This window comes from Cervus canadensis, chromosome 25 (genome assembly GCF_019320065.1).
Source record: "Cervus canadensis isolate Bull #8, Minnesota chromosome 25, ASM1932006v1, whole genome shotgun sequence".
NCBI lineage: Eukaryota > Metazoa > Chordata > Mammalia > Artiodactyla > Cervidae > Cervus > Cervus canadensis.
Genome location: NC_057410.1, coordinates 28,686,113 through 28,699,389, shown reverse-complemented (window position 1 = coordinate 28,699,389; position 13,277 = coordinate 28,686,113). Strand labels below are relative to the sequence as shown.

Here is a 13,277-nt window from a genome sequence, read left to right as displayed (position 1 = left end):
TGGCCCTGGGAACCCGTGTCATCCTGTTCCAAGTCAGGAGCGCCCCAGGGGGGGAGAAGGAGGTGGCATCCGGCCCCAGACATTCGGCTCAGCCCTGGCTCTGGAGCTCAGGTGATAACTGGGAGCAGCCCCTCCCTCCCGCAGTGGGAGAGGAACACCCCCGGCCCTCAGGGCCCCTCCCTCTTTTCCTGGGGCGATGGGGCAGGAGTGTCTGTGCAGCCCAGGAGCCAGCCCAGTTGGGAAAAGATAAAAAGCCCATCAGTGGCCCAGCAGCTCACTGTGCTCCCTCCCAGCTCTCCGTTCTGCTCTGGCCCCGCTGCAGCGATGAGATCCTCCATGTCTCGGCAGACATACTCCACCAAAGGAGCCTTCAGCTCCAGCTCAGCCAGTGGCGGGGGTGGCTCCCGGGCCCGCACCAGCTTCAGCTCGGTGACTGTGTCCCGGAACAGTGGCAGCGGCGGGGGGCCCCGCTGTGGCCCCAGCATGGGTGGCTTTGGGAGCCGGAGCCTCTATAACTTGGGGGGCAGCAAGAGCATCTTGGTCAGCGTGGCTGGAGGGGCCTCGGCAGGGCGGGCACTGGGAGGCTTCGGCCTTGGCGGCGGGGCCTACATGGGCCTGGGGGCTAGCAGGTCGACGCTGGGGCCCGTCTGTCCTCCTGGTGGCATCCAGCAGGTCACCGTCAACCAAAGCCTGTTGACGCCCCTCCATGTGGAGATCGACCCGGAGATCCAGCGGGTGCGCACGGAGGAGCGGGAGCAGATCAAGACCCTCAATAACAAGTTCGCCTCCTTCATCGACAAGGTGGGCCCAGGTGGAAGGAGGCAGGAAGGGGCCGAAGAGTGCAAGCTGGGCCCCTGAGAGAGGGTGGGTGGGGCGGAGGCTGTTGCAACCCATGTGTACTGGGGTGGGGATGGATGGAGTGACTTTTGAAGCCCTTCTGGCCTGAGCATGGGATGCCTGGACCTGAGTGGCTGGATGGTCTTTATTGTAAGTGATGATGACTCTTGAGTTGCACTCACGAGGCCTTTTGGCCCAGCTCAGCTTGACGGTGTTGCAGTCTTTCTTACAGTCATCATTAATGGGGTTTCACAGCAGCCTTATTGTACAATTAAATAGTGGATTGTCCTCATTATTCCTCTTAGTGGGGTGGCCCTTCCTGCTTCTTGTCATTTTTTAACTGGGAAAACTGGCTTGAGTGTCAAGTCCCCAAGAACCCCAGGTGTTGTCTGTTCTCTTAGTTTTGGAGGAGGTCTAAGGACAAAAATGTTATCTGGACACAGTGCAGCAGTGGGGAGTTCTAGAGGAAATCTCCTTTTGGCTTCTCCAATTCTTCCTTGCTGTTCCAACCAAGAAACTCAGTGTTGGGGTGGACTTGAGTTCAGTGGTCACAGTTCACCATGACTCAGGGATATGCAGTTTGATCTGCCTCAGATCAGGGGTATCCTGACTCCTTCTCTGGCCCCCAGGCCAGTGAGGCAAGCTCTTGTACTAATGCCTGGCACTTCCAGGTCCATTTTGTTGCATTTTCTACCACTACCCCAAGGCCCCCAATCAGTGGGACCATGATGAGGAGAATCCTGGTGGATGACCATACGTTGGTTCAGTGATTTGTGGGTTTCCAAAGGACCCTGATGCCTCATTTCCTATATGATACCCACAGTGTTTCATGAGTCAGTCTAGGTGACAGTGTGTCTGTTTTTAAAAAGAGAAAATTGAGGTCTGGAGAGACAAAGTGATTGCCCAGGATCACCTGGAGGCAGTGGTGGGCCTGGGACTCAGTTCATGGCTTTAAGAGGTCGCTGCTCCTGGCGGGTACACCTGCTGCGTGGTGCCCTGGGGCCGTGGAACCATGGGCCTGGGGTGCTGTGGAGGTGGGATCCGGAGAGACCAGATGGCAAAGGATGAGGCAAGCTGTTTCGCCCAACCCTTCACCGTCTCCCCGAGTGACTTTTGGTTCTTCTGTGGGACTGTCCCAGAGGTCAAAGAAGCAAACTCCTCTCAGGCTCTCAGAATCACAGCCTGGGACCTGGGGGCCTGAAAGTTTGTCCGTGTCTGGTGTCTTAGAAGCCTGGTTGGGCAGAGAATCCCCCTGGGGGCCCATTAAACTCACACCATGAGCACACTTCTAAGTCTATAGAGATAGGGCTGGACATCCGTATTTTAAAAACTTAAAAAATGTCAAGTTAACAGAAAAGTTTCAATAATAGTACAATATATTCCTATATTTATTTTCACCCAGATTAACCAGTTTTTAGCATTTTGTCACTTTTGCTTTCTTTTCCCCTCTTTGTAGGTATATTTGTATATATCCATATGTACATATATATACACATATACTATAGATGTTTCTGCATTTAAAATTTTTGATCATGATGCAGAATTAGGGTTCAGAAACGTTGATTTAGTCTGATTTACCCAGGGTAAATGAGAAGAGGAGACCCAGGGAGAAGTGACTTGACTGTCACCAACCAGTAAATGACCGAACTGGACCTTTTATGTTTATTAATCCTTTAGAGTCCTTGTCATTGGATCGAACTGTCTTTTTCAGCAAAGATGGTTGCCTCAGGAAGTCCTCCCCAAAGCAAGGCATAGACCCCGCACTGCCCCATGGTGTGTCCTGGTCAGGATGGATGGTGATGATGGGCCTGGTCTTTGGTCCCTCCTGGAGCTGGGGGAGGCCCCGGCCCACCCTTCTTGTTCTGGCTCAGGTGCGGTTCCTGGAGCAGCAGAACAAGGTGCTGGAGACCAAGTGGGCGCTGCTGCAGGAGCAGGGTCAGAAATTAGGTGTCACCAGGAACAATCTGGAGCCCTTCTTTGAGCGCTTCATCAACAACCTGCGGGGGAAGCTGGACAACCTCCAGAGCGAGCGGGGGAGGCTGGACTCGGAGTTGAGGAATGTGCAGGATCTTGCTGAGGACTTCAAGACCAAGTGAGGAGTGCTGGACCAGCTGTGGCCGTGTGTGGATGGGGAGGGGCAGCATGGGGATCTCTCAAGAGAGGGCCACCCTGTTCCTGGGTCCTAGGACCCAGCTGGGTGGCTGCTCAGACAGAGCTGTTTCCCATGGGGGCTCACACTCTGGACCCATGGCCTCCTGGAGGGTTGTCACAATTTTAAAAACTATTATAAGATAGGGAGAAAAGTGTAATGAACCTTTATGGTCTCATTACCCAGCTTTTATAATTATCAACTCACAGCCAGTCTTACCTTGTTATACCCCTACTCACTCCCTTTCCCTCTTCCCTTATTGTCTTGAAGCAAATCTCATTCATCCAAGTCATTTCACTCACAAGCATTTTTACTGGGTGTATTCATAGAGTTCATCTGTATAACTTGATTTAATAATATACAAACACAATGCCATAAGAACACCTAAGTCTTTTAAAACAGTAATCCTCAGTATCATCAACTATCTAATCAATGATTGAACTTGCCCTTGTTCTGTAAGTGTCACAAATTTTCAAAATACAGTTTATTTGAATCAAGATGCAAATAATGTACTACACAAATTCACATATTATGATTGGTTGAGCTGTATATTTATAAGTTTAAGGTATAAACATTCATAACTTTCCCCACTGCTTGACACTGGCAGTTTTTAAATCTTAAAAGTCTCAGTGAAAGCAGTTGGACAGAAGTTGGCATTTTCAACGATATCCCGCTGTAGAAAGTGAATGCAAAGGTTAACCACTGTTGACACATCTTCACCTGTTCCCATAAAGCCTCCCAAGGGCTCTGATTCAAAGAGATGGCTGCTCTCAGTTGCCATATTATTGCACAAATACTGTGTTCGCTTGCTCAAAGAGGGTGGGTGGATTATTTAAAAACTGTATCCCAGTTTCTCCATTGGTGGGCTGCATTACAGAACTGCTCCCCAGAGGTGTTCTTGGCCATCGTGGGACCTATTAGGGACTCCTTAAAGCCAACTAGGTTCAGTGTCTTAAAAGGTGAACTGGGTTGAGTCTTCCTTGTGTAACAGGTATGAGGATGAAATCAACAAGCGCACTGCCGCAGAGAACGAGTTTGTGGTTCTCAAGAAGGTGAGCAGGTGGTCTTTATCTGCCAGGGTGCTGGGCTGACTTGGAGAGGGGCAAGAGTCCTGGGGGCTGAGCCCACTGCCCTTCTCTCTCTCTCCCCCAGGATGTGGATGCTGCATACATAGGCCGAATGGATCTGCATGGCACGGTGGACCACCTGGTGGAAGAGATGGACTTCCTGAGGCATCTCTATGAAGAGGTGAGATAGCCAATGGACAGGGATACTTACATTCACATACAGTTTTGGGGGTTCCTCTTAAAAGTCTGATCAGAATTCAGTAGTGCAACTTCATTGGTAGAATATAGCACCTGGACCCTTAATCCATACTAGCATCCAAGTCTTATTGTGCTTATAATGGGCCAGGAACTGGGCTAAGGTTTTTATATAATCCCCTCAACAACTTCATAATACAGGTACTGTTATGGTCTCCATTTTATAGTCTTGGACACTGAAGCTCTGAGTAAGTTGTCCACGCTGTCTTAGTTAGCTAGAGGCAGTTGTGGAATTAAAACTTCGTCCTTGGACTGTTATACTATTTTCCTTATTGCCCAGTTTGTAACAGAGCAAAGGATGGAGGACTTGAGATGGGCAAAGGGTGGGGATTGAAATTCCAAGTTAGAGCAGGAGGTGAGGTGTGGGTAGCAGGTAGATCACAGAATTTTGAGGGATTCCAGGAAACAAAGGGGCTTTGAAGACTAAGGTAAGAAGGTTGAACTTGACATGAGTTGATCATGGACTCTTAGACTCAGTAGGGACCCAAAGGCCAATCTTGTGCTCAGTATAAGAGCCCTTTCTCTAATATACCTCACAGGGAACCATGTAGTCTTTGCTTGAAAACTTTCAGAGTCAGGGAGCTCACTCTTTTTTCGGGCAGGCATTTCCATTGTTGAACAACCGTATTGGAAAGCTGACTTGAATCTTCTTCCCACAACTTCTGCTCTTAACTGGCCCTGATTCTGCCCTCTGGGCTGCGTGTATCCAATTGTCTTCCAAGTGACGAATGTCTGCCATATGACAACACTTTAGTGGTCAGGATGATTAGAGAACTGGCTTCTGTGGCATGTGAGAAAGCTGGGGAAACAGCATTCTTAGTCCAGAATTCAGAAAATTCAGAGGTGGGGAGGAAGGTTATGGATCCAGACTTCTCTTCATGCAGCCTACTGTAATACTAGTTTATGTGTTAATTTTAGAAGCTGTTTCAAAATGTTTGCCCCTTAAAAGTCCCCTGGGTTTTTCCATGTGAATGATTTTAAGTGAGACATGCACCCTCTGTTTGCCAACTTCCTGTATATAGGCTGCTGAATTAAAAAAAAAAGTTTTGTTTTGTATCAGAGTATAACTGATAAACAATGTCATGGTAGTTTCAGGTGGACAGTAAAGGGACTCAGCCATATATATATGTATGCATTCTCCCCCAAACTCCCCTCCCATCCAGGCTGCCACATAATATTGAACAGAGTTCCCTGTGCTATACAGTTGGTCCTTGTTGGTTATCCAACAAAGGGTCCTCTTCCAAGAATGAGATCTTCACTAATGCCTTCCCACCAGGCTGATCTGATCACTCCACTAGTATATAATCGTGTTTCAAGTGGCTCAGCTATTTTAAAATACAGTTAACTATGGCATAATCTGGCCCACATTTTTCTGTCTTACTTTTAAGAATGCCAGAGTAAAAGCATTTCCAAAGAGAAGGAAAGAAGATGTCTTCAAAAAAAAAAAAAAAGAAGAGTCTTGGTCAAACAACATCCACGGCATCCTTTAGTAGTTTGATAATGCAGGCATAAAAGAAAATCTATTTGGCTTGATTTTTCCTAGGGGTGTCTTGTTGGCTCCATGCCTTTCACACATAGTTTAGAGTCCATTCTAGAGGTTCATGGGAGGTTTATGTCAAGTTTAACTTGGAGAAGTCTAAATCTCTCCCCTTTGAAAATGAGGACATTTCCATGTCTCAAGTTCTGGAATCTCTTCTGCTGTCCGTATTTCTCACGGATCTCTAGGGGTATTTGTTTCCTTGGCCATGGCCATGAGGTCCTAGTATTTTCTCCTCTGGCCTGGACCACTGACGTTCTCAAAAGGCCAAGGCCTTTCCTACTCTCAGTATTTTTTTGGCTTCCATTTCTTTCCAAGCATCCTGCCCTTTTCAGTTTGATGACTGTTTCCCTTGATAGGAAAGAGCAAATGTAGGAGTAGAGTTGTTGGCTTTGCCTGGGTTGTCTGTAGGGTTAACCCAGTGCTGCCTTCTGATGATTTCTTAGGTGTCTCCGTCGCTTTTTCTTTACTGGGATCGTTGATGGTCATTCACCATCTGGGGTTTCCTCATTCTCTTCTCTTAGGATGGTCTCTCTTTTAGGACAGGTCAAGGGTGCCCAGGCCCTTGTCTCTCAGTGGGAAGGAACTGGCTTTCCTAGTGTCTCAAAAAGCTTTCCGTTCCTTTGCTGTTCCCCGTCCATCTGCTGCATATTGCTAAGTACCTTCTGCACAGCCATGGAAGGACAGTCTGCCTTTGCAGGTTTCCATATGATATGTTGAGAGCCATGCTGGGACAGGCGAGGTGCATGGGACAGGCTATGGCTGACTCTTCCTGGGAGGGCTGGGAGAGTTTCAGAGGAGACAGCATTTTGGATTTCGAAGGAAGGACGGGACTTCTAAAGAAGGGGCAAGTAGAATCTGCCAACTAGGGCCCCAGCCTGCACCATGACACTGAGCACAGTGTGTTTGGGGAGCAGCAGGTGAACCAGGCATCAAGAGTGTGGGAGAATTAGGTGAGGAGGTTAGAATTAGGTCAGAATTAGAATTAGGAGGGAAGGGAGCTGACCAAGTGACCAAGCCAGGGTCACTTTCTGTGCCTCCTTGGGAGGTAAGAGTGAAGACCAGAGCAGTCGTTCCCTTGCTTGCATACCAGTTGTGATGGCTAACACAGCACTCGGTAATTGACTTTATGGTCTGGTTTTGGTCAAGCCAGATCTTAAGGAAATTCAGAAGGCCAACCACCAATCCCTGGCCTGTCATACAGGGCCGGAAAATGACCTTGTGGCTTCCCTCTGGCCTGGGGGGGGGGTCCCTATGGGATCCAGCCCTTGCTTCAGTGCCATCACTACATCTCTGGCTCCTTTCCCCAAGCGTAGATAAAAAGCTCACACCTTAACTCCACAGCTCACACCTTAACTCACTTGCATTAGCTCTTTCTTCGGAAAGCTTGTCCTATTTATCCTCTAGTCCTAGCAAGAACATCCTTATCCACTCTTGGTGGTGTCTGGTAGATAGTGTTTGCCTCTTCTCTGAAAAATTCCGAGTTAATTTTCCTCAGGACCACACTCTGGCACAGGGCTGTAGAGGGACCCTGAGCCGGGGAGGGTGATGAGTGATGCTGCAAGATAATACTGGCAACGCACGACTGTGTCAATGATTTTATCTGTGGCATATGCTTCATGGGCATGTTGACTGACCTTTGGAGAAGGCTGGGCAAATAATGCACTTTACTGAGCACTCACCATGGGTCAGGTATGAATCTGAATCCTCAGATCAACTACATTATGAAGGTATTATCACGGCCATTTTACAGAAGAAGAGACTGAGGCCTTGTAAGGCTTAGTGAGGACCTCAGTACCACAGCTAGTGAATGTCAGACCGGCATTCAAACTTAGCTTTGTCTGTCTTCAGAGCTTGTGTCTTTCTGCCTGGCCCCCATCTCCAACCCATTCTACCTTTTAAAAGCCAGTCTAATTTGAACATCTAAATGTGTGTCTACTCTGATATCAGTTTTGGCTTTGGTAGTTCTTTCTTTCTAATTTTTTAAATTGAAATATAGTTTATTTACAATATTGTGTTAGTTTCAGTTATATGGTAAAGTGACTTGATTATACACACACATATATGTATACATATGGGCTTCCAGGTGGCGCCAGTGGTAAAGAACCCACTGCCAACGTAGGACACACAGGGGATGTGGGTTTGATCCCTGGGTTGGGAAGATACCCTGGAAGAGGAAACGGAAACCCGCTTCAGTATTCTTGCCTGGAGAAGCCCATGGATAGAGAGGCATGTGGGCGATAGTCCATGGGGTCGCAAAGAGCTGGACATGACTGAAGAGACTTAGCCCAGCACAGCCTCCTGTGGGCCAGCTGTGGCCCCGCCTGCCTCCCGGGGGTTCTGAGGATTACAGGTGAGCCTGCTGGCTCAGGGCCTGGCAACAACTAGAATGCACTCCTTCCTTCTTTAGGCTCTTGGAAGCCTGCAAATCCACACCAAGAAAGACTTCTATTCAACTGGGAGCCCCGTTTCCATCTGGAAAGACTGAAGCTCTGCTGGCAGCCATAGATTCCTTCTAGGGTGGATCCTGGAGGGGCGGGAGCACGGCCTCCTGATGCCAAAATCACTCCTCCACCCGCTGCTCCCCTGGCCTGGGACAGGGGTGCTAGAGACAGCTACATCTGTTTCTGCAGGAGCTGAGCCAAGTGCAGACTCACGTGTCTGACACCAGTGTTGTTCTCTCCATGGACAACAACCGCAACCTCGACCTGGACAGCATCATCGCTGAGGTGAAGGCCCAGTATGAGCAGATCGCCCAGAGGAGCAGGGCTGAGGCTGAGTCCTGGTACCAGACCAAGGTGAGAGAATGGCTGGCTCAGGGGTGCGGGTTGGGCCTGTACCCAGACCTTCCCCTTGGTGAGAGGCCTGGGACCCTGGGCTCCTCGGAGGCTGGGACCAGACACACCCAGCCTACTCATCCAGCTGTGGGGTGGGTCCAGGACCAGCAGTTACCCAGGTGGGCCCGGAACGATTTGATAGCTCCTGCCATTTCTTTGGTCTCCAGTATGAGGAACTGCAGGTGACTGCTGGGAAGCATGGGGACAACCTGAGGGACACCAAGAATGAGATCGCTGAGCTCACCCGCACTGTGCAGAGGCTGCAGGGGGAGGCAGATGCAGTCAAGAAGCAGGTGAGCCTCTGGTGGGGGCCTGAAGGTCAGGCCTGGGTGTTGGCAGAGGTGTGCTCAGGGGTGAGGCCTGTTCTTCTCCTCATGGATGGGATATGCTCAAACGCTGGACCAATAAGATCAAGCAGCTCCTCTTACAGGAGAGGAAACTGAGGCTCAGAGAGGGACAGGGACTTGCCCAAGATCACATAGCATATTAGTGGTAGAGTAGCCCCCTCCAAGAAGATTGATCCCATCTCCAGAAGGTCAGAGCAGGAGTCTCAGCATTCAAGAGTCCAGGTCCCAGTTGCTGACTCCAAGGCATAGACTTCTCCTAAGAGCAGAATGAAGCATTTGGTTAATGGTGAGCTTGTATGATTTATTTTATCTCTTTTGTGGCACTGAGGTGAGTTGCAGCAGGAAGGTTTTTGTTTTTTTTTTTTTAAAGATTTCTTTCTTTCTTTTATTTTTTGACTGTGGTGGGTCTTTGTTGCTGCATTCGGGATTTCTCTAGTTGTAGTGAGCAGGGACTACTCTTCATTGCGGTGCGTGGGCTTCTCATTGCGGTGGCGTCTCTTGTTGTGGAGCATGGGTTCTAGAGTGCTGAGGCTCGGTAGTTGTGGCACATGGGCTTAGCTGTTCCTCAGCATGTGTGATTTTCCCAGACCGGGGATCAAACCCATGTCCTCTGCATTGCAAGGCAGACTCTTAACCACTGAACCACCAGGAAAGCCTCCAGGAGGGTCTTAAGATTAGACTTCAGTAAGAACTTTCCCAGTGGGGCTCCATGATCTTGTTTTTATAGTATCACCTCCTCTCTCAGAGGAATATTTCTCTTTTCCTTCATTCTCAGTTGGTTGGGGTGGCAGTCAGGGGAGCTGGGGATGTTTAAGGGCAGAGAGATGGATGCAATGACCCTGGAGGGTGTGCCCAATACCTCTCATGCCCTGGGCAGTGCCAGCAGCTGCAGACTGCCATCGCGGATGCGGAACAGCGCGGGGATCTGGCATTAAAAGATGCTCAGAAGAAACTTGGGGACCTGGATGCTGCCCTGAATCAGGCCAAGGAGGACCTGGCTCGGCTGCTGCGTGACTACCAGGCGCTCATGAACGTCAAGCTGGCCCTGGACGTGGAAATTGCTACCTACCGCAAGCTGCTGGAGAGTGAGGAGAGCAGGTGGGTGCGCCCCCCCATCCTGATTCTGAGGGCTCCCAGCCCTGCCCTGTGGGAGATCCCATGTAGTTGGTTCTTGTGCCAAGGGTAGGAGGGTAAGGGAGCAACCATGGAGCTGGGCTCGTAACTCACCACCTGAGACTCTCCGTGGGTTTTGTTTCCCATCCCACTGGAGCCGGGGGTGCTGCTTATGGTGCAAGTGTGGGGGGAGGAGAGGGCAGAAGAAGGATGGAGCTGCCTGGCCTACTCTGCTACGCTGGCTTTAGGACCTGGCGGAAAGGTACCTGGCCCAGGGCAGCCCTGGGCCAAGCTGGGTCCCCTGATTTTGTCTTGGGTGGCCTCGGCTCCTGAGAGTCTCAAGGCCCATTGAGTTGATCTATTGTAAAGACAGTGAGAGGGAGAGAGAAAGTTTTTACTTGGGCTCCTGGGACCACTGATCCTTCACCTGGCCTGTCTGCTTCCCCCAGGATGTCTGGAGAATGTCCCAGTGCTGTCAGCATTTGTGAGTATTTTGCCACCCCGGGCCCGGCCCCAGTCCTCTTCTCAGTCCTTTCAATCTGTCCTTGAGCCCTGGAGACAGTTTCGGGGGGTCCCAGAGAATGAGCTCCCTGCCCCCAGTTTCCCAGGGCACCACTGTCTGAGTTCATTCCCATCACTCACTGATGTCTGGAGGCCCTGGATCCTCTCCTGACACGGCTGCCCTGCCTCACCCAGACCCTTTCTCTTGCAGCGATGACGGGCAACTCCACCACTGTGTGCGGAGGTGGCGCGGCTGGCTTCGGGGGTGGCATCTCCCTGGGTGGGGGTGGGGGCGCCAGCAAGGGCAGATTCAGCACAAATGCGGGCTATAGCACTGTCAAGGGAGGGCCTGTCTCTGGGGGCACCTCCATCCTGCGGAAGACCACCACGGTCAAGACGTCCAGCCGGAGGTATTAGCTGCTGTCTTGCAAGCCGGGGCCCCTGCGCTTTCTCTCTCCACTCCCCATCCTCAGGAGCAGGAAATAGCCCCAGGACCACTGACCCAGGGTACCGGCATGCCAGACGGTGCATGGGATCTGCATTTTGGGAAGGGCTCAAATCTACCCAGGTTTTCTCCTTAGTTCTGCAACAGAATGGGAGGGGTGGTTAAGGCCACTAGTTTGCAGGATGTGTTTGGATGATTCAGGGATGATATTTTGACCATGGAGAGGAGGTTGGATTTCCCCAGGCCATCTCGGCTTCTCTCACCTCTTCTGCTCATTTGCTCTGGACTCAGGTCAGGCTGAGAAAGGATAAAGGAAAGTCAGGAGTTGGTCTCCCGCCTCCCACCAGATCACCCCCTCCCTGAATCTCCCTACGTCCCCCTCCCCTGTCTGTGCTGTGATGTATCTCAATAAATGGCAATTGCAGCTAGCTGTCTGGGGCTTGTCTGTCCTGCCCAGAGAACAGAAACTGTCAACTGATTAACTCAGTGATGGTTAGGCAGCAACAACCACATGCTCACAGTATCTCAATCATGCTAAAAGCACATTAGTTCAGTGCCATCACCACTGTAGGCTTTGGCTCTTACTCTCCTCCTGGAGAAAGCTGGAGAGACTATGTAAGTAGCTCCCAGCAGGACCCAGCTCCCAGCAGCTGTCTATTGCCCAGCCACTTCCCTAATGCTACTGTGCCCCCTGCCAACTCCGCGAGGCAGGCAGCATGTGTTCAGTGGAGAGGTCTTGGGTTTCACAATAGGTTTAAATCCCGACGCTACCACTTACTAGCTGTGTGACCTTGGGCAAATTACTTAGCTTCTTTGGGCCTCACTTTCCTCCTTTGTAAGGGGGCAACAGAGGATGAGACAGAGGATGGTTGGATGGCACCGACTCGATGGCCATGAGTTTGAGCAAGCTCTGGGAGTTGGTGATGGATAGGGAAGCCTGGTGTGTTGCAGTCCATGGGGTCTCAGAGTCGGACATGACTGAGTGACTGAACTTCCTCCTTTGTCAAAATGGGTGTGATGAAAACGTGTGTAAAGCATCTGGCTTAGAAGAGCCTTGGCAGGAACTACTTCCCTTAGCTTGGGCTTCTGGTTCCCAGCTCATCATCTTGGAGTGAGATGATTTCTCTTTTAGCCCTCACATCCAGTCATCCATAAAAACCCACATTTTCCTGCCAATAACAGAATATATATTGTTCTCAAGTGCACATGGAGCATTTTCTGGGATAAATCCTGTGTTTGGCCACAAAATAAATCTTGGAAGGCAGCTATGCTCACCACTATATCACAGATGCTGCACATAAAACAAGTCTTAGCAAATTCAAGAAGACTTAAATAATATAAAATGTCTTTGTTGACCACAATAGTATGAAACTAGAAACCAATAACAGAAGGAAAAGTGGAAAACTCATGAATACACGGCAATTAAACAGTACACTCCAAAGAACAACTCCAGTAACCAATAGATCAAAGAAGAAATTTAAAAATGGAAATAAAAAAGTATCTGGAGGCAAATGAAAATGGAAACACAACATACCAAAACTTATGAGATGCAGCAAGAGCAGTTCTAAGAGGGAAATTGATAGCTATAAGCACATGTATTGAGAAAATAGAAAGAACCCAACTAAACATCTTAACTTAAAACCTCAGGGAACTAGAAAAAGAACAGAGTAAGTCCACATTTAGAAGAAGGAAGGAAATAATAAAAATTAGAGCAGAGGTAAATTAAATAGGAAACAGGAAAATAATAGAAAAGACAAACCCCCCTAAGAGCTGGATCTTTGAAAAGGTGAACAAAATCGACAACCTTTAGCTAGACTAACCAAGGAAAAAAGAGAAGGCCCAAATCAATGAAATTCTTAAAGAAAGAGGAGACATTACAACTGATACCACAAAAGTACATAGGATCAGACTTCCTGGGGGAACAGTGTGTAAGAATCTGCCTGCCAATGCAGGGGACATGGGTTTGATCCCTGGTCTGGGTAGATTCCACATGCTGCAGGGCAACTAAGCCTGTGTGCCACAACTACTGAGCCCACATGCTGCAACTTTTGAAGCCTGTGCGTCTAGAGGCTGTGCTCCACAACAAGAGGCACCATTGCAATGAGAAGCTCACACACCACAATGAAGAGTAGTCCCCGCTTATTACAACTCGATAAATCCCGTGCAAAGCAATGAAGACCCAGCTCAGT

The 13,277-nt window shown here is 49.5% G+C and overlaps 1 protein-coding gene across 1 annotated transcript; it reads left to right on the top strand.

Annotated features, from left to right (window-relative positions):
* Positions 1-258: 258 nt before the first annotated feature.
* Positions 259-11,516, top strand: KRT79 (keratin 79). The gene is made up of 9 exons (XM_043447026.1): positions 259-801; positions 2,709-2,929; positions 3,978-4,038; positions 4,139-4,234; positions 8,479-8,643; positions 8,850-8,975; positions 9,907-10,127; positions 10,592-10,626; positions 10,855-11,516. The coding sequence occupies exons 1-9, from the start codon at positions 325-327 to the stop codon at positions 11,058-11,060; spliced, it is 1,608 nt and encodes a 535-aa protein (XP_043302961.1). The 5' UTR covers positions 259-324; the 3' UTR covers positions 11,061-11,516.
* Positions 11,517-13,277: the final 1,761 nt, after the last annotated feature.